At 41.8% G+C, this 27,147-nt stretch overlaps 1 protein-coding gene across 1 annotated transcript in view; it reads left to right on the plus strand.

Annotated features, from left to right (window-relative positions):
* Positions 1-27,147, plus strand: part of dennd6a (DENN/MADD domain containing 6A) — a 96,051-nt gene that overhangs the window by 22,372 nt on the left and 46,532 nt on the right. The window contains exon 4 of the mRNA XM_078209590.1: positions 26,584-26,696. Within this exon, the coding sequence (XP_078065716.1) occupies positions 26,584-26,696 (113 nt within the window). The remainder of the gene's footprint in view (positions 1-26,583; positions 26,697-27,147) is intronic.

The following is a 27,147-nucleotide window of genomic DNA, read 5'->3' on the forward strand; positions in this document are numbered from 1 at the left end:
AGGGTCTTAGCTATGAGGAGAGATTGGGTAGACTGGGGTTGTTCTCCTTGGAAAGACGGAGAATGAGGGGAGATCTAATAGAGGTATACAAGATTATGAAGGGTATCGATAGGGTGAACAGTGGGAAGCTTTTTCCCAGGTCGGAGGTGACGATCACGAGGGGTCACGGGCTCAAGCTGAGAGGGGCGAAGTATAACTCAGATATCAGAGGGACGTTTTTTACACAGAGGGTGGTGGGGGCCTGGAATGCGCTGCCAGGTAGGGTGGTGGAGGCAGGCACGCTGACATCGTTTAAGACTTACCTGGATAGTCACATGAGCAGCCTGGGAATGGAGGGATACAAACGATTGGTCTAGTTGGACCAAGGAGCGGCACAGGCTTGGAGGGCCGAAGGGCCTGTTTCCTGTGCTGTACTGTTCTTTGTTCTTTGTTCATCTATTTAATTCTTCAGTATATTTTCTGCTTTTTAATGCCATTTAAAATGCTACTACTATGTTCATGTGAGTTCTTTTTCCTTTGTTGAGAATTCTGGGGAAGTAATGTAGTTATATCTTATTTCATGCACTAGTTCCATGTTTGTTTATTTTAAAGTGCACTCCATTCTATTCCATCATCCATCAGGACAATCTCTAGAGTTATTACTATAACATTGTGAATTTTTGCTTTGGGGAAAACAAATTTTACTTCAAAAAATGACAGTTAAGTTGCAAACTGCATATATTTTCTTGAAATCAACATGATTGTTGGTATCTGGAACAAGGAACCACCCTGCACATATTAGGTAGACACCCATCATGTTAGATTGTTATCTTCCCCAACTGAACTTCAGTTCTGCCAAATGGAAGAGTGCTTTCTGGCTGAGCTATTCACTTGATGATGTTATGATCCCCGAGGAGACAGTAAGCTTTCGAAAAGAAATTTGAACTTCCAGTTAATAGCTGAAAACGTAAGGCAAGGTTTCACATTTTAATATTTCTACTGGAACAAGCCACTCACCATCCTGACTTGGAACTATATCACCATTCTATTACTGTTACTGGGTCAAATTCCTGAAACGCCCTCCCAAACAGCACTGTGGATGTACCTGCTTCACATGGACTTGAGCAGTTCAAGAAGGCGACTCCCCATGACCTTCTCACAGGCAATTAATGATGGTCAATAAAAATGTTGTCCTGGCCAGCGACACCCACGTCCCGTGAAAGATATTTTAAACAGACCATAAAGACTGTTGTTGTAGGCTACTTCTATTATAGAACTGTACTTTTCCCTTTACTTTTAACTTGACCAATAAACCCACTTCACAGATGTGCTTTACACTGTCCCTTAAGAAAACATTTAATCCTTCCAGAACCAGTCCACAGTGATCCCCAGGTCCCAAAGGTTTATCTCTGTTGTTTTCCTTCCCCAGCTGGTAATTTTAAACCCCAGAGCTATTTTCATGGTGCGGGTTTTCCCTGGTGGTTCTCCATCCAGCACAAGCTAGGAGAACATTCTAGCCTTATTTCAAATGCTCACAAATTTGACCTTTTCAATCTGAGTGTGAGCTCCCACTTGCATTTCTATGCAGTGAGCCATAGAAACCTATTGGCTTCAAGCTGCTCCCTTCTGACATCTGGTAGACTGCTTGTATCTGTGAGCACTCAGGGGTATCTTAGAACCCTTCTGTCCTGATGGCAACATGAGACGTGTGGGCCTTGTATCCAGGTAGAAATGCTGATGAGCTATTTTTTACACCCCAATTCTTTCATAGTGGAAGCAAATGGCCCATCTAAAACACAGCTAATTGCAACTTTGCATTCTCAACATCTTTCAGGAACTTTGGAAGCTAATAGTCTACCCATTGTTAACACAGACGTGGCTTCCATTGTCGCAAGTTTAAATACATTGCATCTTCTTTCTAGCAAAAAAACTTGTCTTTTCATCTTTAACAGCCACATCACCCAGGCCTGTTAGGCAGACTTCAGAACAAGGTGCATGACTCCCTTCATTTTACCCTTAATTAAAGACACAGTCTTGAAGCAAGATAATCTTATAAAGTTGGTATTTGTAATAAATTTGCTGAATCTCGGGATACTAATACTGCTTCTGTTTTGCTCTTAACCGTGAAACAGTAAATACTTTTATGCTGTTGCGCAAGCACTGATAAATTTACAATTTCAATTATAAAATCAATTCGAGTTGGAGAACAGATCCACAAGAGTTGAATTGATTTATCTCGATGGTTTTACAGTTTCACAGAATCCCTATAGTGTAGGAGGAGGCCATTTAACCCACCGAGTCTGACAGTATCTTACCCAGGCCCTCTTCCCCCACCCTATCCCTATAACCCTAAAAATTTACCATGGCTAATCCACCTAACTGACTCATCTTGAGACTGTAAGGCAACTGGAGCACCTGGAGGAAACACTCAGGAGAATTTTCTACATTAGTATATAGAGGGGCCAACTAGAGAGGATGCGATATTGGATCTCCTATTGGGAAATGAGTTAGGGCAGGTGATGGATGTGAGTGTGAGGGAACACTTTGGATCCAGTGATCATAATGCCATTAGTTTCAACCTGATCGTGGATAAGGATAGATCTGGTCCTTGGGTTGAAGTTCAGAACTGGAAAAAGGCCAAATTTGATGAAATGAGAAGGGATCTGGGAAGTGTGGATTGGCACAGGCTGTTCTCTGGTAAGGATATAAATGGAAAGTGGGAGGCCTTCAAAGGAGAAATTTTGAGAGTGCAGAGTTTGTATGTTCCTGTCAGGATTAAAGGCAAAGTAAATAGGAATAAGGAACCTTGGTTCTCGAGGGAGATCGTAACACTGATTAAGAGGAAGAGAGAGTTGTATGAAATGTACAGGCAGCAAGGAACACATCAGATGCTCGAGGAGTATAAAAAGTGCAAGAAGCTACTTAAGAGGGAAATCAGGAGGGCTAAAAGAAGACATGAGGTTGCTTTGGCAGACAGAGTGAAGGAAAATCCAAAGAGCTTCTATAGGTATGTTAGGAGCAAAAGGATAGTGAGGGATAAAATTGGTCCTCTTGAAGACCAGAGTGGTAGACTGTGTATGGAACCAAAAGAGATGGGGGAGATATTAAATGGTTTTTTTGCATCCGTATTTACTGAGGAAACGGGCATGGAGTCTACGGAAATAGGGCAAACGGGGAGGGAGGCCATGGAACCTTTACATATTAAAGGGGAGGAGGTGCTCGCTGTCTTGAGGCAAATCAGAGTGGATAAATCCCCAGGACCGGACAGGGTATTCCCACGGACCTTGAGGGAAGCTAGTGTTGAACTTGCAGGGGCCCTGGCAGACATATTTAAAATGTCAGTATTCACGGGGGAGGTGCCGGATGATTGGAGGGTGGCTCATGTTGTTCCGTTGTTTAAAAAAGGTTCCAAAAGAAATCCGGGAAATTATCGGCCAGTAAGTTTGACGTCGGTGGTGGGCAAGTTATTGGAAGGTGTGATAAGGGATAGGATCTACAAATATTTGGATAGACAGGGACTTATTAGGGAGAGTCAACATGGCTTTGTGCGTGGTAGGTCATGTTTGACCAATCTATTAGAGTTTTTCGAGGAGGTTACCAGGAAAGTGGATGAAGGGAAGGCGGTGGATGTTGTCTACCTGGATTTCAGCAAGGCCTTTGACAAGGTCCCTCATGGGAGGTTAGTTAGGAAGGTTCAGTCGCTAGGTATACATGGGGAGGTAGTAAATTGGATAAGACACTGGCTCAATGGAAGAAGCCAGAGAGTGGTTGTGGAGGATTGCTTCTCTGAGTGGAGGCCTGTGACTAGTGGTGTGCCGCAGGGATCGATGTTGGGTCCATTGTTGTTTGTCATCTATATCAATGATCTGGATGATAATGTGGTCAATTGGATCAGCAAGTTTGCTGATGATACAAAGATTGGAGGTGCAGTGAACAGTGAGGAAGGTTTTCAAAGCTTGCAGAGGGATTTGGACCAACTAGAAAAATGGGCTGAAAAATGGCAAATGGAATTTAACGCAGACAAGTGTGAGATATTGCACTTTGGAAGGACAAATCAAAGTAGAACGTACAGGGTAAATGGTAGGACTCTGAAGAGTGCAGTTGAACAGAGGGATCTGGGAATACAGGTACAGAATTCCCTAAAAGTGATGTCACAGATGGATAGGGTCGTAAAGAGTGCCTTTGGTACATTGGCCTTTATAAATCGGAGTATCGAGTATAAAAGTTGGAGCGTTATGGTAAGGTTATATAAGGCATTGGTGAGGCCGAATTTGGAGTATTGTGTACAGTTTTGGTCACCTAGTTACAGGAAGGATGTAAATAAGATTGAAAGAGTGCAGAGAAGGTTCACAAAGATGTTGCCGGGACTTGAGAAGCTGAGTTACAGAGAGAGATTGAATAGGTTGGGACTTTATTCCCTGGAGCGTAGAAGATTGAGGGGAGATTTGATAGAGGTGTATAAGATTTTGATGGGTATAGATAGAGTGAATGCAAGCAGGCTTTTTCCGCTGAGGCTAGGGGAGAAAAAAAACCAGAGGGCATGGGTTAAGGGTGAAAGGAGAAAAGTTTAAAGGGAATATTAGGGGGGGGCTTCTTCACGCAGAGAGTGGTGGGAGTGTGGAATGAGCTGCCGGATAAAGTGGTAAATGCGGGGTCACTTTTAACATTTAAGAAAAACTTGGACGGGTTCATGGATGAGAGGGGTGTGGAGGGATATGGTCCAAGTGCAGGTCAGTGGGACTAGGCATAAAATGGTTCGGCACAGACAAGAAGGGCCAAAAGACCTGTTTCTGAGCTGTAATTTTCTATGGTTCTATGATTCTAAACTGGGAGAACGTGCAAACTCCACACAGACAGTGACTCAAGGCCAGAATCGAGGCTGGGTTCCTGGTACTGTGAGGCAGCAGTACTAACCATCCTTATTTATAAGTGGAAAATCTTTATCCAGTGGTGTTTTCTTGGTGAGATGGACTCTTCATCTTTTAATGAAGAATTAGAAATTCATGGCAAAATAGGCAAGACTAAAGGCAAATTATTAAAAATGATAAATTACTAAAATGGATTTTCATTCAAATATCAATTTATAGGAAAAAGTCAATTTTAACTTCATCGTCTTAAAGGTATATTAAGATGCTCATGGAAATTATGGGTTGTATGCTATAGCTGAATGCAGCCTGATTTGGGATGGTGTCCATTTGTAACTGCACTGGCTGTATATTTGCTTAGTTTTGTTGCTCTGCAAGTTTTGACTTGCATGTTCTTTTCAACTGAAGTATACAAAATCTCGGGTGAAAAACATTTTTTAAAAGGGAACACCTCTTTGAGGATCGTTAGGTTTTGGAATTTGAAAGAGAGCAATCGAGGCTGGCTGATTGAATTCAAGGCTGAATTAGACACATGTTTGATTGACAACGGAGTTGAGGGTAATTGAGAGACAGACAAGAAAGTGGAATTAAGGCCACTATTATATCAACCATCAACTTATCGAATACTGGAGCAGGGTTTATGGGCCAATGGCCTACTGCTCCAGGTTTTTATGATCTTACCGCACCTTTTGGCATCTACATCATGCCCATGTATTTACTAGTGTAATGTTGAAATGTAATTTGCATGTTTCCATTGCTTGTTGTGCATAAGCAAAAATCCCCAGTGGAACAGATTTGAAACAAAATAGTTCTGACTATTTAGATTAAAATACGTACAAGCAATTTCAGCCTGAAATAAATGAGGTGCACACTAGCTACATAGCAGAACAAATACTGCCAGGAAGTCAAAGTGGGTTCAGGAAAGACAGAAGCACTTGCAACTAATCTTCGCCCTTTGGCAAATCTAAGAGAAATACCATGAACAACAGATGGGACCCTCCTGTACCTTGGTCAACCTGACAAGGCCTTCAACACAATAAACAGAGACACCTTGTGGAAGCCTTAGTCACACTTGAATGTCCTGCTAAATCTGTGTGGTGAATACATTGGCCCTTTCGACAAAACAGGTGGTGTGAAGCAGGATGTGTCATGGTCCCTGTGCTCGTCAGTATATTCTTTGTTGCCATGCTTTCTTGGAATACACATAAAACTTGGAACAGATTGCAATCTCTTCAACCCGAGGCAACTGAAATCCTCAACTAAGGTGTCAGAGATGATGGTACAGGAATTGCTGTTTGCCAGTTATTGTGCTCTTGTGACACTCTGAGCTTGGCCTTGAATTCTGGGTCATTTTTTTTCAAAAGCAGTTGATTACTATGGACTAACAATCAGCTTAAGGAGATACTCAATCAACCACCGCAAAACCCTTACTATACCCCACCTACTGTAATTGTCAAACACACAGCCCTGGTGACTGTAGATAACTTGGAACACAGTCTTCAGAAAAGTTCGCATTGACAGCTAGGTGGTGAATAGAATTGCCAGAACAAGCTCAGCATTTACTCTTTTATGCAAGAATCTGTAGAGGAAACAAGGAATCAAACTTGCAACAAAATTTGCTGTGTACAAAGCTGCAGTAACATCTATCCTCCTATAATGTGCTTGTGAAGCATGGCGGGATTTTCTGGCCGCACTCGCCCCAAAACTGGAAAATCCCACCTGAGGGTTGCATGATCCACCCCCTGCCCGCTACGATTCCTGTTGCGGGCAGGATGGGAAAATTGCCCCCATGGACTTCAGACATATTAAGCATTTGGAAAGATTCCACATGAGATGCATTCAGATCTTCATGGGTATCAAATGTGAGGACAAAGTAGCCAACATTTGAGGTATTTCAAAGATCAGAAATGGCTGGACTGGAGCGGACATGAAACCTAAACTTGAACATTGTCTACGAGGTAGGCCAAGATTAGGGTTCAAGGATTCTTTGAAGGCAAATCTCAGGACATGTGGCATGTCTACCATAGACTGGGAGAAAAATGTACAAAAAAGAACTACTGAGGAAGAGATCTCAAGTCGTGGCATTGCTTCCTTCAAACTGCAAAGAGTATTCTTTGAGTAGGCAGTTAAGGACAAAAGGCAAGCTCGAAAGACCAGGCAGTCCATACAAAATTAGACAATTCATCAAAGCCATGCAGGTCAGCCACGGGCCACAGCCAAATAGAACACACAACAGGTGACTCCACACATGCAATAAACTAAGGACAACTGACAACAATATTCCAGGAAGTTAGTGAAAGTAACCAACATCGAATCATGTGTCATTTGGTACAGAGAACTGAATAGTTAATTGATTTCGTAACTTAGTAACTTATTAGCTTAGCTCTTACAATTTTGGTTCCCTTGGAGCATTTGGTTTAAATTACAGTTAATAGTAGAGTTTGAGCAAATTTGTAGGCCTCTTCATACAGTTTCAAGTTATTCTGATTTTGTTTTTTTATTATTTTTAAGTAGCAAGCAGTATTATTGAATAAAGCAATTTGTTTATGACTGACTTTGTCAGTAAATTTCCTCAATGTATTTAATTAACATGTTTACTTCTATGTAAATATAGTGCTGATTGTTGCAGGATCAAATCACCAATCGAATGATAATGAAATAAACACTATCTCGCCAACTAAGCCAAATCCAGAACTTCAATCCCAAACCCATTTGGCAAAGACTCATCAAAGCCCAGAATCATCTATTTAATGTCACTTTTTTTGACAACAAAAAATACTACATATTTTACCAAAATAAATGGTGCTGTTAACCATTGTGACATTTCCCATTTTATACCCCAAGGCAGCACGGTGGCACAGTGGTTAGCGCTGCTGCCTCACGACGTCAGGGACCCAGGTTCAATTCCTGGCTTGGGTCACTGTCTCTGTGGAGTTTGCATGTTCTCCCCGTGTCTGTGTGGGTTTCCTCTGGGTGCTCCAGTTTCCTCCCACAGTCCGAAAGATGTGCTTGTTAGGTACATTGACCATGCTAAATTCTCCCTCAGTGTACCCGAACAGGCGCCGGAGTGTGGCAACTAGGGGATTTTCACAGTAACTTCATTGCAGTGTTAATGTAAAGCATACTTGTGACACTAATCCTTAAATCAAACTAAACAGAATAAAACAAATGCAACAGAAACATTCAGCAGTTCAGTGAAATTAAAATCAAGAACTTGCACATACTGTACAGCATACTCGAACTGAAATAAAAATAGAAAGTGCTGGAAATACTCGGCAGGTCTGGCAGCATCTACCCCAAATGACTTTTGAATATTCTGGACTCCAGCTTATCTTCCCCATACTTCATGAACCTCCACTCTGCCAAGTACTCCCTTTACTAAGAAACTTTATTAAGTCTTGTGTTCAGAAATTCATCTCCAGTGTAATAGACTGCAACTCGTAGGATTCACTGTACAACTAAAACACACTACCCAATGCAAATAAAACATTTTTTTATTTAAGTTTATTAATTCGTGTCACAAGAATAGACTTGCATTTACACTGCAATGAAGTTACTGTAAAAATCCCCTAGTCGCCACACTCTGTTTGGGTACACTGAGGGAGGATTTAGCATAGCCGGTGCACCTAACCAACACATCTTTCGGACTGTGGGAGAAAACCGGAGCACATGGGGAGAACATGCAGACTCCGCACAGACAGTGATCCAAGCCGGGAATTGAACCGGGGTCCTTGGTGCTGTGAGGCAGCAGTGCCGCCCTTGGTTTTATGGTTGGCTCCGATACATCCAGAAACCAAGAGTGAACTTCTGACTAGGATTAATTCAGCAGCAAATTATTTTGTAAATGGGGAGGAAAAAAGAGGAGAAAGGATTGTTCAGGGAGAAGCAGGATGCAATCTGGGAATCTGACTATTAAAGGTTCCACGGGAGTGGTCATGCTGTGGGTGGGACGGATGGAGGAGGAGAGAAAAGAGTCTGAGTTCGGGGCAGGAAATTACCTTGTTGAGTGGAGTCAAGAAAAGAACAGGAAATCTATTTTGGGAAGGTGACCGAGAAGCACTACAAGGACGGAGCCTGTTGAACAGGAGCATGGAAGTATAGGAAGATAAATCCTTTTTTAGAGACGTTGGGAAGAGGAGGAATGGTTGTGGGATTTGATAATCTCATTTTTTTTTTAAAAGGCATTATGCTTTGACTTTCTGCAACTCTTGCTCAGGAAACAGAATGTGTTACATTTTTAAACCTTCATTAAATGACCAGCCACACGCAGTAACCTGATATCGATTTGAAAATACTATATTAGATTCTACTGGTAAAATAATGGCTTTAAATTTACTGGTACCTTTTATGAACAGTATCTTTATTTTTTCCCTGCTTAGGTCCCCTAGCTCACTGGTGCTACTTGTTTTGTTCAGTTTAGCTCGTTGGGTGGGGCAAAGCTGCCTGTGATTCTATTAATGGGTGGAACAGATTGTGTTAGTTTTTCTTTTCCCGGAAATCAGGTACTCCATTTAGCAGCCCACATAAAAGCTGGCAAACATCACAGTCAGGCCAGACAATGTTTTTTTTTAATTTTTAATAAGAGCAGACATTTTTTTCTTTCTCTTGCATTACTGGAATTTGAACCGGCAGTCCAATGAGTTGGACGTTGTTTGAGCAACTAAACCAGCCTTAATGCATCTCTGCTAGTGGACGACCTTACTAGTTGCATAGTTTTTTTCAAAATCATTTTGTTACCATTTTTAAAAGTCAATTTTATTTGTATTGGCAGCAGAAATGTTCCATTTTGTCCAAAGTATTGAATGACTTTTCAGTTTTTGAAGCGTGCAGATCTGTAGACAAAATATTTAGCAAATTTTGTACTAAACAATATGGAAAACAGAAATGGTGGAATTATTACATTAGAACAATAATGCCGAGCACAAGTAAATAGTGAAAACCGTTCCCTATGTCTCTTCACCCAAGAGATTGAAATGCCTGTGATCGGAGTGACTTTTACTGTTAAAGTCAGCATTGGCAGATGGAGAGGTTTGAATCAATTAAGGAGATACAGTACTGACTTGTTAAAGGCAGATCAGGCTTGACTTGTCTGAATTTTATTTGTGAAGCAACAATGAAGGTTGATGATTGAAATGTGGTAGATGTGGTTTATATGGATTTTAAGGAAGTGTTTGACAAGGTACCAAATAAAACTCTGACAAATTAAGGCTAACAGAATAGGATGGTCAGTGTACAATTGAATTTTAAAAAAGCTTAAGGACAGGAAGCAGAGAGTTGTGATGTTTGTTTTTCAGACCAGAGCGTTGTAGCTGGTGTGTTCCCAAAGGACAGTGCAAAAATCACTCTTTTATTTGCTATATATAAATTGGGTTATGGAATAGAGAATAAAATTTCAAAATTTGCCAATGGGGGAGAAGCAAACAATGAGGTTAACATAAATTGCCTGCAAAGGAACAGAGGTCAGCAGAATGGGCAGGCAAATAGCAGATGCATATCAATATGGAAAATTGAGAGTTGATACATATTGGCAGAAGTTAAAGGGAAGAGCGAATAGATGTTAATGGCACCAGTCTTAACAGTGTGGAGGAACCAAGGGATTTGGGGTGCTTGTGCACCAATCTTTGAAGGTGGCAAGTCATATTGAGAGTGGTTAGCAACAACTGGTGAGTCACGGGCTCCATAAATAGATGCATTGAGTACAAAAACAGATCACTAATGCTAAATCTTTTAAAAGGTCTAGTGAGGCTGCAACTAGAGTATGACATCTAGTTCTGGTTGCCACACTTCAGGGAAGATGTGAAGATCCTTGGGAGGATTCGGGGGAGATTTACACGAATGGTTCCAGAGATTGTGGGTGTTTTGGTTACAGGATTAGGTTGGAAAGGCAGGGGATGTTCTCCTTGGAGTAAAGGAGGTTAATAGGAGATTTGATCAGAGTGTATACAAGATTATGACAGGCTTAGATAATTAGATCTATCAGCTGATGGTACATGGTTTAGGGGACATATATTCATGGTTTTGTGCAAGAGGTATGGGAGAATGTGACAAAGAACTTTTAAAGCAAAGAATGATAATGACCCTCTTTGAGGAAGTGATAAGAAGGATTGATGGTGGTAGTGCAATGGATGTTGTATACATGGATTTTAGCAAGGCATTCGACAAGGTCCAACTTGGCAGATTGGTCAAAAAAGTAAAAGGCCACGGAATACAGGGTTCTGCGGCAAACAATGAATGCCCACATGAATAGAAAGTTGTTTCAAATGGCATTCCACAGGGCTCGGTCTTGGGACCGTGACTGTTTGTAATGTATATTAGTGATTTGGATATGAATGTGGAGGGCGCAGTTGGGAAATTTGCAGGTGACACAAAGATTGGCTGAGTAGTGGAGAGTGTAGAAGATAACTATGATCTTCAAAATGATATAGATGAGTTAATTGAGTCAGTGGTAAAATGGCAGTTGGACTTTAACACGTGTGAGGTCATGTATTTAGGAGGATAAAACAGTTATATGGAGTACGTAATAAATGGGAGTATATTAAGAGGGGTAAATAAAGTGAGAGATCCTGGTGCATGAGTATGCAGGCCCCTAAAGATAGCAGTTCAAGTAGACAAGGTTGTAAAGAAGGTATATGGAATGTTCTCCTTCATTGGCAGAGGCATAGAATATAAAAGTAAGGAGATAATGTTGGAATTTATAAAACGCTGTGAGGCCACCACTGGAGTATTGTGTGCAGCTCTGGTCTCCACATTGCAGGAAGGATGTAATTGCTCTGGAGAGTGTGCAGAGGAGGTTTACAAGAATGTTGCCAGAGATAAAAAGAAGTGTTGCTACGAGGAGAGATTGGATAAGTTGGGGTTATTTTCCTTGGAATAAAGAAGGCTGAGGGGTGACTTGATTGAGGTGTACAAAATAGAGGGGGAGAGAAAGAATGGACAGGATAAAATTGTTTCCCTTGGTGGACAATTCGAGAACCAGGGGAAATAGATTCAAGATAAATGGCAGAAGGTGTAGAGGGGACGTGAGGAAGAACGTTTTTTTACGCGGAGGGGTAGTTGGTGTATGAAATTTGCTGCCCAAGTTGGTGCACGCAGAGACCCTAAATCCTTTGAAAAAGTATTTGTTCAAGCTTTAAGTTTATTTATTGTCACAAGTAGGCTTACATCAACATCGCAATGAAGTTAGTGAAAATCCCCTGGTTGCCACACTCTAGCACCTGTTCGGGTACGCTGAGGGAGAATTTAGCATGGCCAATGCATCTAACCAGCACGTCTTTTGGACTGTGGGAGGAAGCCGGAGCACCCGGAGGAAACCCAAGCAGATACTGGGAGAACGTGCAGACTCTGCACGGATAGTAACCCAAGCCGTGAATCGAACCCGCTCCCTGGCACTGAGGCAGCAGTGCTAACCATTTTCACCATGATAGTGAAGAAGATAACAAAGTTGGAACTCTGAGCATCTCAAAAGTGTTCACACAAAGGAAAGCCATTTGAGGAAATACAAAGGCAAATTGTTGGCAGATGCGCATCACCAGTGATGATGTAAACTTGGCGGGGGAAACGATGACTAGAATTTTGGAAAAGATCAGTATCCTGGGATAACTTCCTATTTAATATAACTGTACAACTGGTCAACTAGGATACATGAAATTTAATTTAAATATGTTAAGGACTAGGTAACATATATCCAAATCAGATTCCTTGTGCTCTCATAAAATTGACATGTTAGGGGATCGCTGGTTGCTGATTTGAAGAGCTTTTTTGTTAAAATATGTTGAGATTTGGAGGCCTTGGGAAAGGGTTTTTTTAGGCCAGTTTTGTTCCTAACTGTGCCAAGCATGTTGCCACTACCATTTATATTGGCATCAAGGATTTTTTCTATCAACCTTTGTTTTATTATTTGGTGAAGCAAGACTGATTCTTTTTTCAAGAATGCTCCGTTTACTTATTGAAGTTATCCATAGCTGTGATCTCTTTCCATTTAAGAATTATCCAAGCATGGGCTCTTTCTTTTGCAAAGTGACATTACTATTTAGTTAATAACACTGTAGGCTGGCTTTACACAGCTGTGTCCTTTTTGCATTGCATAAATAAATGCAGGACTGAAGGTGGGAAGTATATATATGCTAATGACAGCCTTGCAACAGCATTTGATTATTGCAGTTGGGTTTAAGCCAGCCAGGCATTATTTGCTCCGAACAATAATCCGTCCAGACCTGAGTTCAGAAATCATTTGGTCTTGTCCTATATCTCTCTCATTTTCTTCTTCTTTATAATTGGTAAAATGATGATTATAGAACCCCTACAGTGCCAAAAGAGGCCATTTGTCCAATTAAGTCTGCACCAACTCTCAGGAAGAGAAACTCGTCCCTAGCCTGTAACCCCACATATTTACCATGGCTAAACCACTTAACCTCCACACCTTTGGACTGTGGGAGGAAACCAGACTACCCAGAGTAAACCCATGCAGACAGTTACCCAAGGTTGGGATTGAACCCGGGTCCCTGGTGCTGTGAGGCAACAGTGCTAGCCACTGTGCCACCATGCTGCCCATTCTCCTCCTTTCATGTTTGTCCTATAGTTCCAGGTTAAGTGCAGAGTCAAACACAATTGTGAAAGTACTGTATTTTGTTATTCAAATTACATCCTCAGAGCAAAAGAAGCGAAGGAGCCGTTACTGAGAAATTATTTGTGTGCCAAATTAATCTGGTGCATTCTGAACATTTGTTGGTTAAGACCCATGTTGGTTTAGTGGTTAAATACACTTGCAAGTGTGGTAGTTAACCAGATGGACAAGACTGCAGGTTCTGAGCTCAGTTGAAATTAACTGGTGCGGCAGTGGAGCTGCTACGATTGAAATCTCAGCTGTCATTTAAAAAAAATTAGATGATGCATTTGCATATGTTAGGACAGTGACAACACAAGTGCTTTGGAAGATGTCTCTATGTCATTTAAAGTCACTATAAATACATGTTCTTTCTTTCAGACAACGGGCCTCATTAGGGAGGGAGCAGATCAGCCAGGATTCTCACTCCTGATAACTGGCCAGTGACCTCTGTTGGAAAGTGTACACATTAAATGAGGACAGCAATTCAGTGTTCCTGGTGTATGTTATCTAAGTTTCATTTGACATGAAGCATAGAAACATACATTTTATGGCACAGCAGAAAGTTACAAAGCCCGTCAAGTCTGTGCCAGTCAAAACAAAACTACTGTCTAATCCCATCTTCCAGCTCTTGGTCTGTTGCCCTCTAGATTATGGCACTCCAAGTGTAAATCCAAGTGTTTTTAAATGCCTTGAGAGTTTCTGCCCTCTACTGCCCTTTCAGGTAATGGGTTTCAGCTGTCTGCTGGGTCCCCTGCGATTTGTGATTTTTTTATCAATGACTTGGAGGAGGGGGCTGAAGGATGGGTCAGTAAATTTGCTGATGACACCAAGATTGGTGGAGTAGTGGATGAGGTGGAGGGCTGTTGTAGGCTGCAACGAGACATTGACAGGATGCAGAGCTGGGCTGAAAAATGGCAGATGGAGTTTAACCCTGATAAGTGCGAGGTGATTCATTTTGGTAGGACAAATTTGAATGCAGATTACAGGGTCAACAGCAGGGTTCTGAGGAATGTGGAGGAACAGAGAGATCTTGGAGTTCATATCCACAGATCTCTGAAGCTTGCCACTCAAGTAGATAGAGCCGTGAAGAAGGTCTATAGTGTGTTAGCTTTTATTAACAGGGAGTTTGAGTTTAAGAGCCGTGGGGTTATGCTGCAACTGTACAGGACCTTGGTGAGACCACATTTGGAATACTGTGTGCAGTTCTGGTCACCTCACTATAAGAAGGATGTGGAAGCATTGGAGAGAGTGCAGAGGAGATTTATCAGGATGCTGCCTGGTTTTGGAGGGTAAGTCTTATGAGGAAAGGTTGAGGGAGCTGAGGCTTTTCTCTTTAGAGCGGAGGCGGATGAGAGGCGACTTTATAGAGGTTTATAAGATGATGATGGGGATAGATAGAGTGGACGTTCAGAGACTATTTCCTCGGGTGGATGTAGCTGTTACTAGGGGGCATAACTATAAGGTTCATGGTGGAAGATATAGGAAGGATGTCAGAGGTAGGTTCTTTACTCAGAGAATGGTCGGGGTGTGGAATGGATTGCCTGCTGTGATAGTGGAGTCGGACACTTTAGGAACTTTCAAGCGGTTATTGGATAGGCACATGGAGCACACCAGAATGATAGGGAGTGGGATAGCTTGATCTTGGTTTCGGACAAAGTTCGGCACAACATCAAGGGCCGAAGGGCCTGTACTGTGCTGTACTGTTCTATGTTCTATGGGTGAACAATGATGCCCGAATTCCTATCTCATCCTCCTCAAAATTACTTCCCATCCACCACCTCTGTTCCAAAAAAAACAAATGCAGCCTATCAAGGCCGAAATTCCTCATTTCTGGCAATGTCTTCAGATCCTCCCTGTAATAGTGTGGCCAGAACTGTATGCAGTTCTCGCTGTGGTCAAGCTAGTGTTTTGTATGATTCTAGCATAAGCTCTGCTCTTATACTCCAGGCCTTGGCGAATAAAGCAAAGTATCCCATATACCTTCTTGACCACCTTCTCTATCTGTCATACCTTTGGGGACACATTCCGCAGCTCCTCTGTTCCTGTACACTTCATAATCTTACCATTTGCTGTGTATTCCCTTACTTTGTCTGCGCTCCCCAAATGTGTTACCTCACATTCTCTGGATTGAATTCCGTTTAAAGTGTATTTATTAGTGTCACAAGTAAGGCTTACATTAACACTGCAATGAAGTTGCTGTAAAATTCCTCCAGTCGTCACACTCCGGTGCCTATTCAGGTCAATGCACCTAACCAGCACGTCTTTCAGACAGTGGGAGGAAACCGGAGCACCCGGAGGAAACCTACGCAGACTGGGGAGAACGTGTAAACTCCGCACAGACAGTGACCCAAGTCGGGAATCGAACCCGGGTTCCTGGCGCTGCGAGGCAGCAGTGCTAACCACTGTGCCAGCATGCCACTCCTTTGTCACATTACTGCCCACCTGAGTAGTGCATGGCCTCACTCCCCAAAGCCTGCCCACCAACACAAGTCAGGAATGCTTCCCAGTTGCCTGGATCAGTGCAGCTCCAACAACACTCGAGCTCAACACCTTCCAGGACAAAGCAGCCGCTTGATTGGCACCCCTTCCACAAACATTCACTGGCTTCAGCAGCAACACACAGTGGCAGCAGTGTGTATCTTCTACAAGTGCAGGAACTCACAAATCCTCCTCCATAAGCACCTACTAAACCCACAACCGCTACTATCTAGAAGGACGAGGGCAGCAGACAAATGAAAACACTACCACGTGGAATTTTCCCTCTAAGCCACCCACCGTCCTGACTTGGAAATATATTGCTGTTCTTTCACTATCACCAGATCTAAACCCTGGAATTCCCTCCCTAACTGCATTGTGGGTGTACCTACATTTCATGGCCTGCAGTAGTTCATTAAGATAGTTCACTGCTACCTTCTTGGGGGCAATTAGGGATGAGCAATAAATGCTGCCCTAACCAGTGATGGCCACGTCCCAAAATGAATTCAACAAAACTATCCTTCTCACAGTTCATAATACTTCCAAGTTTTATGTTATCTGAGAAGCTATGTCTTGCAGACTTGAGTCTTGGTTGTTAATATATATCAGGAAAAGCAGCAGTCTTTAATACTGATCTCTGGGGAATCCCTTCCAAGGGTCTGAAAAACAACCATTCACCATTGCTCTATTTCTTGACTCGACCAACTTCTTCCATTGATTTAAATTTTGTTGACAAGCCTATTGTACAGCATTTTATTAAATGACTTTTAAATAGCACGGTAGCACAGTGGTTAGCACTACTGCCTCACAGCGCCAGTTTAAAGTTTATTTATTAATGTCTCAAGTAGGCTTACATTAACACTACAATGAAGTTACTGTGAAAATCCCCTACTCGCCAACTCTGGCGCCTGTTTGGGTACACTGAGGGAGAATTTAACATGGACGGTGCAGCTAACCAGCACGCCTTTCGGACTGTGGGAGGAAACCGGAGGAAACTCACACAGAAATGGGAGAACATGCAGACTCCTCACAGACAGTGACCCAAACCAGGAATCAAACCCGGGTCTCTGGCACTGTGAGGCAGCAGTGCTAACCACTGTGCTGCCCCCATGCCAGGGACCCGGGTTTGATTCCAACCTTGGGTGATCGTGCAAACTCCGCAAATTCTCCCCGTGTCTGCATGTGTTTCCTCCAAGTGACACCTTTTTGTCTGTTTAGCTTTGTAATGGTTTGTTTATTTCGCTTGATTATCTAAGAAGTTCAGAAAAATCAGGAAATTAACACAATAGTGAGAAAGGATATTAGCTCTGACAACGTGGAGTCTCTATGGGGAGAGTTGAGAAATACCAAGGGGCAAAAAACATTAGTGGGTGTCATAAAAAGACCCCCAAACTGCAGCGGTGATGTTGGGAATGGTATTAAACATGAAATTAAAGATGCATGTGATAAGGGAATATCGGTGATCATGGGTGATTTTAATCTGCACATAAATTGGGCAAATCAAATTAGCCACAATGCCATAGAAGAGGAATTCCTGGAGTGTATACGGAATGGTTTTCTTGACCAATATGTGGAAGAACCAACTAGAGAGCAGCCATCTTAGGCTGGGTACCGTGTAATGAGAAGGGAATCATTGCCAATCTAGCTGTACGAGACCCCTTGGGGATGAGCGACCATATCATGATAGAATTTTTTATCAAGATGGAGAGTAAAGTAGTTGATTTGGAGACTAAGGTGCTGAATCTTAATAAAGGAAACTATGAGGATGTGAGGCATGAGTTGGTCTTGATAGATTGGGGAGAGTTACTTAAAGGGATGACACTGGATAGGCAATGGTGAACATTCAAGGAACACATGGGGGAACTGCAGCAACTGTTTATTCCTGTCTGGCACAAAAAGAAAATGGGTAAGAGGGCCAATCCATGACTTACAAAGTAAATTAGAGAGAATATCTAAGGAAGAAGCCTACAGATTGGCCAAGAACAATAATAGGTCGGAGGATTGGGAGCAGTTTGGAATTCAGCAAAGAAGGACCAAGGGATTGATTAGGAATGGGAAAATACAGTACAAAAGTAAGCTTGCAGGGAAAATAAAGACTGACACTAAGAGTTTCTATAGATACGTGAAGAGAAAGAGGTTGGTGAAGACAAATGTAGGTCCCCTACAGACAGAAACGGGGGAATGTATAATAGGGGAAATGGCCAAGTAACTGAATACATACTTTGGTTCTGTCTTCACAAAAGAGGACGCAAATCAGATGCCAGAAATGTTGGAGAATGCAAGATTTGGTGAGATGGAAGAACTGAGGGAGATCAATATTAGAGAAATGGTGCTGGGAAAATTGATGGCATTGAAGGCGGATAAATCCCATGGGCCTGATAATCTACATCCCAGAGTACTTAAGAAAGTAGCTCTAGAAATAGTGGATGCATTGATGATCATCTTCCAGGATTCTATAGACTCTGGAACAGTCCCTGCAGATTGGAGGGTAGCTAATATCACTCCAATATTCAAAAAGGGAGGTAGAGAGAAAACAGGGAATTATAGACCAGTAAGCTTACCAATGGTAGTGGGGAAACTTCTCAAATCCATTATCAAGGACTTTATAGCAGAGCATTTAGAAAGCAGTGGCAGGATCAGACAGAGTCAGCATGGATTAAGAAAGAGAAATCCATGCTTGACAAATCTGTTGAAATTCTTTGAAGATGTAACTTGTAGGGTTGACAAGGGGGAACCAGTCGATGTGGTATATTTGAACTTTCAGAAAGCGTTTGACAAAGTCCCGCATAAGAGATTATCGTGCAAGATTAAAGCGCATGGGTTTGAGGGAAGTGTATTGAGGTGGATAAAAATGGTTGACGGAGAAGAAACAAAAAGTAGGAATTAATGGGTGCTTTTCAAATTGGCAGGCAGTAACTAGTGGCGGATCACACACGGATTGATGCTGGGACCCCAGCTATTCGCAATATATATTAATGATTTGGATGAGGGAACAAAGGGCAGATGATACCAAGTTGGGTGGGAGGGTGAACTGTGACGAGGATGCAGAGATCCTTCAAAATGATCTGAACAGGTTGGGTGAGTGGGCACATCAATGGCATATGCAGTATAACTTGGATAGATGTGAGGTTATTCACTTTGGAAGCAAAAACAAGACAATTGAAGAGGGGAATGTGCAGCGGGACCTGGGTGGCCTTGTGCACCGGTCACTAAAGGTAAGCATGCAGGTGCAGCAGGCGGTAAAGAAGGCAAATGGCATGTTGGCCTTCATTGCAGGAGGTTTTGAGGACAGGTGCAGGGATGTGTTGTTGCAATTATACAGGGCCTTGATGAGGCCACACCTAGAGTATCGTGTGCCGTTTTGGTCTCTTTTTCTGGGGAAGGATATTCTTCTTCTCGAGGGAGTGCAGCGAAGGTTTACCAGGCTGATTTCGGGGATGGTGGGACTGATGTATGAGGAGAGATTGACTAGGTTAGGATTGTTTTCGCTGGAGTTCAGACGAATGAGGGGGAATCTCATAGAGACTTATAAAATTCTAACAGGACTAGACAAGGTAGATGCAGGGAGGATATTTCCGATGGTGGGGGAGTCCAGAACTAGGGGTCACAGTCTGAGGATTCAGGGTAGACCATTTAGGATGGAGCTGAGGAGACATTTCTTCACCCAAAGATTAGTGAGCCTGTGGAATTCATTACCACAGGAAGTAGTTGATGTCAAAACATTGAATGTATTCAAGAGACAGCTGGATATAGTACTTGGGGCAAATGGGACCAAAGGTTATGGGGGGAAAAAGCAGGATTAGGCTATTGAGTTGGACAATCAGCCATGATCGTAATGAATGGCAGAGCAGGCTTGAAGGGCCAAATGGCCTCCTCCTGCTCCTATCTATTATGTCCCCGGTGAAGTTCACCTGTTTTTGAGGCAATAAGCTGAAGCTAAATAGGAGTAAAGTCACATTCGGACAAAAGCATAACTTTGTGATTTGTCAGTCAAGGTGAAGCACAAAACTCAATTCAAGCAGGATTCTAGGTTCAGCAAAAAACTAGACTGAAACGAGTGATGGGGCAAACAATGGTGAAGGGAGGAATGAAAGGAAGTGAGGGCGTGGGGAATGTAAATGGAAAATACTGGAAATATTCAAGTGCAGCTGCATCTGTGCAGAGAAAGCAATTTACATTTCAGATTGATGACCTTTCGTCAGAGCTGAAAAATGTTACAGAAACCAGTTTTTAATCAAACCCAGAACCGGGGGAGGGTAGGAAAGAAGAAAACATTAGGCCTGTGATTGATTGGGTGGAAGACAGTCATCATTAAGTGACAAAAGAGATGAGGTGCAAGGCAAAAGGGGGTTGTAATTGGACAAGCAAAACATTACAAAAGCTGGGTGTGTAAATGGTGAACAGCAGAATCACTACCAGCACCTGCCCTCTGGGGAAATAATGGAGCCGTTGAAATTGTTGAATTCAATGTTGATTCCAAAAGATTGTAAAATGCCTAATTTTAAGATGCTATTTTATCAGTTTCCATTGAGCTTAATTGGAACAAGGTCAAGGACAGAGGTTTGTCTGAGATTAGGACAAAGAATTAAAACACCAAGCAACCAGAATCTCGGGTGATGCTTGTAGTCTAAACAAAGATGTTCAGCAAAGTAATCACCCAATCTGCATTTGATCTCCCCAGTATAGAGGGGATTGCATCATGAGCAGTGAGTATAGTATATTAGACTAAAAGCGCTAAATGTAAATCATTGCTTTACCTGGAAGGAGTATTTGGGACTCAGAATGATGGGAAGTGAAGAGGTAAAGGTTGCATCCCCAGCATTTGGACAAGGAAGTGAGCTGCGAAGAGGATGTAAGGAGGCTACGAAGGGACATACGGGTAATGTTTGATCGTACTAATAACTGGCTGTATCACCGTAAAGTGTTCCATCATATGTGAAGGCTTCCTCGAGAGATTTGACATCACCGAACTCCCTGTAACAAAACCCTTTGAGCCTGTCCATCTCCTTGTCACGTACCAGCATAAATAGGTGTAGTGAGTAGGCAAAAATCTGGCAAATGGAGTATAATGTGGGCAAATGTAAAATTGTATATCTTAGCAGGAAAAAAAAGTTCATTATCTAAATTGTGAGAGATTGCAGAGCTGAGGTGCAGTGGGATCCAGGTGTTCTAGTCCATGAATCACAAGAGGCTGGTGTGAAGGTAGAGCAAGTAATTAGGAAAGTTAATAGAAAGTTACTGGTTATTGTGAGGAAAATTGATTACAAAGGTATGGAGGTTATATTTCAGTTGTTCAGGGCATTGGTGAGACTACATTGGAGTATTGCATACAGTATTAGCCTCCTTATTTAAGTAAAGATGTAAATATGTTAGCAGTTCAGAGGAGATTTATTAGACTAATGCCAAGAATGGAAGGTTTGACCCATGAGGAAAGGTTGGAGCGGTTATGTTTGTATCCATAGAGTTTAGATGACTAAAAGACGATTTGATCGAAATGTTTAAGGCCCTGACAGGTTGACATGGTAGATGTGGAGAAACTGTTTCCTCTTGTTGGTGAATCTAAAACTAGGGTCACTTTTAAAATAAGGGATTGTTAATTTAAGGCAGAGATGAGAAATTTTTATCTGAAGGTCATGAGTCTCTGGAACTCTCTTCAAAAAAGAGTGGAAACAGAGTCTGAATATTTGTAAGGCAGAGCTCGAAAGATTCTCGGGGGTAGGCAGGAACGTGGGGTTGAAATTGCAAGCAGATCAACCATGAATGTCGGAGCAAGTTTGAGGGGCCGAGTGGCCTACTTCTGCTCCTAATTTGGATGGATGGGAAGGTGGTGTGGGAAGGGTGAGGGAGTATGTTTGAGACTGGACCAGGGTGTCTTGGACGGAACTTGATTTATTTAGATTTCCGGAAGGCCTTTGACAAGGTGCCGCATAGGAGACTGTTAAATAAATTAAGAGTCCATGGTGTTAAGGGTAAGATCTTGGCATGGATAGAGGATTGGATGACTGGCAGAAGGCAGAGAGTGGGGATAAAGGGATCTTTTTCAGGATGGCAGCCAGTGACTAGTGGTGAGCCTCAGGGGTCAGTACTGGGACCATAACTTTTCACAATATACGTTAATGATTTGGAAGAAGGAACTGAAGGCACTGCTGCTAAGTTTGCAGATGATACAAAGATATGTAGAGAAACAGGTAGTATTGAGGAAGCAGGGGGACTGCAGAAGGACTTGGACAGGCTAGGAGTGTGTGCAAAGAAGTGGCATATGGAATACAATGTGGAAAAGTGTGAGGTTACGCACTTTGGAAGGAGGAATGGAGGCATAGATTATTTTCTAAATGGGGAAATGCTTAGGAAATCAGAAGCACAAAGGAACTTGGGAGTCCTTGTTCAAGATTCTCTTAAGGTTAATGTGCAGGTGCAGTCAGCAGTTGGGAAGGCAAATGCAATGTCAGCATTCATGTTGAGAGGGCAAAAATACAAGAGCAAGGATATACTTCTGAGGCTGTATAAGGCTCTGGTCAGACACCATTTGTAGTATTGTGAGCAGTTTTGGGCCCCATATCTAAGGAAGGATGTGCTGGCCTTAGAAAAGATCCAGAGGAGGTTCACAAGAATAATCCCTGGAATGAAGAGCTTGTCATATGAGGAACGGTTGAGGACTCTGGGTCTGTACTCATTGGAGTTTAGAAGGATGAAGGGGGGGGATCTTATTGAAACTTTCAGGATATTGTGAGGCCTGGATAGAGTGGTCATGGAGGGGGTGTTTCCACTAGTAGGAAAAACTAGAACCAGAGGGCACTACCTCAGACTAAAGACAAGATCCTTTAAAACAGAGATGAGGAGGAATTTCTTCAGCCAGAGAGTGGTGAATCTGTGGAACTCTTTGCTGCAGAAGGCTGTGGAGGCCAGGTCATTGAGTGTCTTTTAAGGCAGAGATAAATAATTTCCTGTTAAATAAGGGGATCAGAGGTTATGGGGAAAAGCCAGGAGAATGGAGATGAGAAAAAATATCAGCCATGATTGAATGGCGGAGCAGACTCTATGGGCCAAGTGGCCTAATTCTGCTCCAATATCTTATGGTCTTATGGAACGTTTGGAATGCAGTTCTTTTGGAATGTTGAAAGAGGAAATGGGGAGGGAGACCCCATTTCATCCTCTCTATGTCCCACATTCCCATTCATCCCATTTCCTCTGAACTCCATTGTGTCCCCTGTTACTCTAAATCCATGTTTGCAGTCTCCATTCTGCTTAATCCAAACTGCTTCTCCCTCATGTTCCCTGCTCCATCGCATGAATGGATTAATTTTTTACCCTCTGGAATTTTCTGCCTAGTTTTTACCCACTTTACTACCTCCCACCCAACAGTTTTCAAAAGCAGCTTTTGAAATCCTTCTCTCCAACCTTCCCATAGGTTTTCCCATCCACTGCTTTGGTTTCCCCCCTCTTGGTGACAACAGATTATTTTGCTTTTTATTGTAAAGTCATATCCTCCACACATGAGGCTCGCTAGATAAATGTCAGTTTTTATTGTAGATGTGGGTCTCATGTTGCTGCAATATAATTCCATCACAGTGTGAAGTTAGCTTTTAAAATGCACGTTGGTCCATTAAGACCAAAAAACTTTCAAACTTCATATTTTTATTGTTCACACTGTCAGTTTTCGTATAACAATAATAATTAATCGTGGAAGTTAAAATTCAGCATTTGCATCTAAGAGCTCCTTCATGGCAAAATTCAGTGTCATGAACAGCCATGGCAGATTTGGTTCATGGTTGCAGTGCCTTTATTTTATTCATTCGCAAGTGTCACATGTAAGGCCTGTAATTATTGCCCTGGAAGCAGCTGCTGCCTTGAATATAATTAAGTTGGTTGCTTGACCATTTTAGGGGACAAGAGTCAACCACATCCATGCCTGGAGTCACGCATCGGCCACACTGGGTAAGGATAGCAGATTTGCTTCACTAAGGACAATACTGAATTCAGTGGGTTTTTGTGACAATCCAGTAGTGCTGTGATTATCAATGCTGAAACTAAGCACTTCATTCTAGATTTTATTTCATTAGTAGAATTAGTAGAATTAAATATTTTTCCCACTACCAAGATAGAATTTGAATTTCATTAGTCCAGGCTTCTGGATTATGTGCCCAGTAATTTTGCTGCTGTGTGCTAGGACTTGATAGGTTCAAGAACTGTTGGTCTCTCGTTCTGTGACCTGTTTGGTCAGTGGGACTACACCCAGCTGATGCACATTCACACACAAGACATTTAAAAATAATTCTAGGTAATTTGATTTTTAGTGCACATAAAATAAGAAAACTATAGTGTTCTGTTTTTCAAACGTGGAACAACTGAAAACCTGGAAATCCAAGTTCTGTTTTGATTAAAGTGCTTTGATTTTTGCCCAAGCACGAATAATGATTCACAGCTTAAGAATTTGGTCATTTGTCTGCAGATAAATATTATATTAACTTTGACTTGCAGCAACTTGTAGAGTGTAGAATGTTGAAATAATTGATTACATTCGTTTGTAATATTTTGCACGTAAATTATTAAATGTAACAAGTCAAATCCTTTGGAAGGATTTCAGAGAAGGATTGCTCAACTCATTCTTGGGATAAAAGGCTTATTCTATGAAGAAAGGTTGAACGGGTTGGGCCTATATCCATTGGAATTTAGAAGAATGAGAAGTCATCTTAGTGAGGAGACTTGATAGGATATTTCCACTTCTGGGGGGAGAAACTAAAATTAGGGGACATAGTTTAAGAATAGGAAGTCTACTTTTTAACAAAGATGTGGAGAATTTTTCTTCTCATCAGAGTCATTGGTCTATGGAATTCTCTTCCCCAGAAAGTGGTGGAGGCTGGGTCTTCAAATGTTTTCAAAGTTGGATAGATTCTTGAGGGACAAGGGGACGGATAGGAAAATGGAGCTGAGATCACAAACAGATCAGCCATGATCCTATTGAATGATGGAGCATGCTCGAAGGACCAAATGACCTTTTCCTGCACCAAAGTCCGATGATCATACCTAGTCAGAGTTTATGTTACTTGAGCTAACATTGAACAACATTCTGAACAATCTTAACTGCACTATATAGTTTAATATGGAGGAGACCACTTTGTTTTGAAGGCACTCTAACTGCAAGAATGATGACTGCAGTAGTGTATTTGGAAATGAGTTTTTATTACTGGTTACTCAACCTTGACAATCCCAGTCAGATTTACAAAGCATCATTATTACTTTTGATATTGAAGCACAATTACTTTACATTTACTGTTGAGCGCCCTCTACATTTACAATGAAGAGGGCGCTCAACAGTAATGCATACCTCCACCATGCTCTGTTCACTCAAAGTTACTACATTTATGCAGCTCTTCCTTGAGGCTTTTTTTCCCCATGAGTAGGAGTGGGTAAGTGGAGGCTTTTTGGTGATCTACAAATCTGAAAAATAAATCTTTTTTTATCAAGAGCTTCCAGCTTACTAAAGAAGCTTCAGGCCAATCCAAATCCGGCAATCTGCCCTGGAAACTACTCTCATGTTAACAGTTGTCACAAATTCCACTACAGCAACTGACACAATCCAAAATGCTCTAAAAACAAATAACCAGCAGCATTTATTTTTAAAAGTCTATTTGTCCTATCTCCTTAATGATCCTTTTAAAAAATTTCAGGATCCAGATCCACATCATTGCTAAAAAACTAATCAGTTCATCATTAGGCCATACCTGATCTGTGTACCAAGTATCGTTGAAATCCGTCCATTAGTTTCTGAAATGTATTGTTTACAGACAAATAGACTGACAAAAGGGCAAAAACATTATTTCCGCCCACCTTCAGTGGTGGAGCTAACAAGATTGGATAAGTTGGGTGGCACAGTGGTTAACACTGCTGCCTCACAGCACCAGGGACCCGTGTTCGATTCCTGGCTTGGGTCACTGTGTCTTTGTGGAGTTTGCACATTCTCCCCGTGTCTGCGTGGGTTTCCTCTGGGTGCTCTGGTTTCCTCCCATGATCCAAAGATATGCGGGTTAGGCGGATTGGCCATGTTAAATTGCCCTATAGTATCAGGGGGACAAGCTAGGGTAAATGCATGGGATTACGGGGATAGGAACTGGGTGGGATTGTGATCGGTGCAGACTCGATGGGCCGAATGGCCTCCTTCTGCACTCTCGGATTCTATGATTTTATGATTCTAAGTGCAAGAATGATCCATCATAGAAATTAGAGATGAGTTATTACAGATTTTGCACTTTTACAAATTTTAGCTCATACTGTATAGTTTGTACTATAAAACCGAAGTAAGTTCTTTTCAAAATGGAACATGTTGGTTATGCAATCAGAATGGAGAGGATCTGCTTCCATATTATTGTTGTTACTTAAGCATACTATCTGCAGTAGAAGTCTTTCTTTGTACATCAGTTCGTAGAAAATGATCAGTCTACTGAATCAATTCTCATTCATTTTCTCATGCTGAAGCTTAGATGTGTATATCCAGCAGAAAATCAAAGCACTATCACTTGATGGAGATAATTCATGCACAAATGAGGTGACTGGTTAGCTTGTAAGATGTTAGTGCAAGCATACAGTAAGCAGGATTTAAAAAATCATGAGAAATTGTAAATCAGCCAAGATGTAAAAATTCTGTTTTCATCTGTTTAATAGGTTGCCTTGGAGACACACAATTTTGTTTCAGAATTCGCCAATCAGCTAATAGGAGGAACTCCCATGATTGCCTGTTGGACCAATATGACAGAGATGCTCCTGTTTATTTGAAGGTTAGAAATATTTCCAATCACCATAAAATGTAGCTTTTGGTTCTTTTCCATTTTTAAGAATAACCAACAGTTGGTGAATAACCCATAACAATCAATAATAGATAAACGTTGAAGCATGCATGTTATTTTTCAAATGTCATTATATTTTGCTGAAATCTGAGCCAAAGTAATGACATGGTTGTCTTGCTATTTGACCTAATTATGCAGGACAGATTCACTTGAACAGATCCACATTCAATTAATTCCTGAGATTCCTTTTGGGAAGGCAGCAAATGTAAGCTGGGTGCTTCCCAAGTGGAAGGTTATGCCTTTCACCACATCCAGAATGACTGCCTGGTTCCACTTTTGTTACCTTGAGACTAGATTTCTCCAAAACCTGTTGTAACAGTTTCCTGAGCCATATACCTCAAATACACCCAGAACTGCACTCCTACATCCTGTTCTGTTCTAA

This window comes from Mustelus asterias, chromosome 3 (assembly GCF_964213995.1).
Source record: "Mustelus asterias chromosome 3, sMusAst1.hap1.1, whole genome shotgun sequence".
In the NCBI taxonomy this organism is placed as follows: domain Eukaryota; kingdom Metazoa; phylum Chordata; class Chondrichthyes; order Carcharhiniformes; family Triakidae; genus Mustelus; species Mustelus asterias.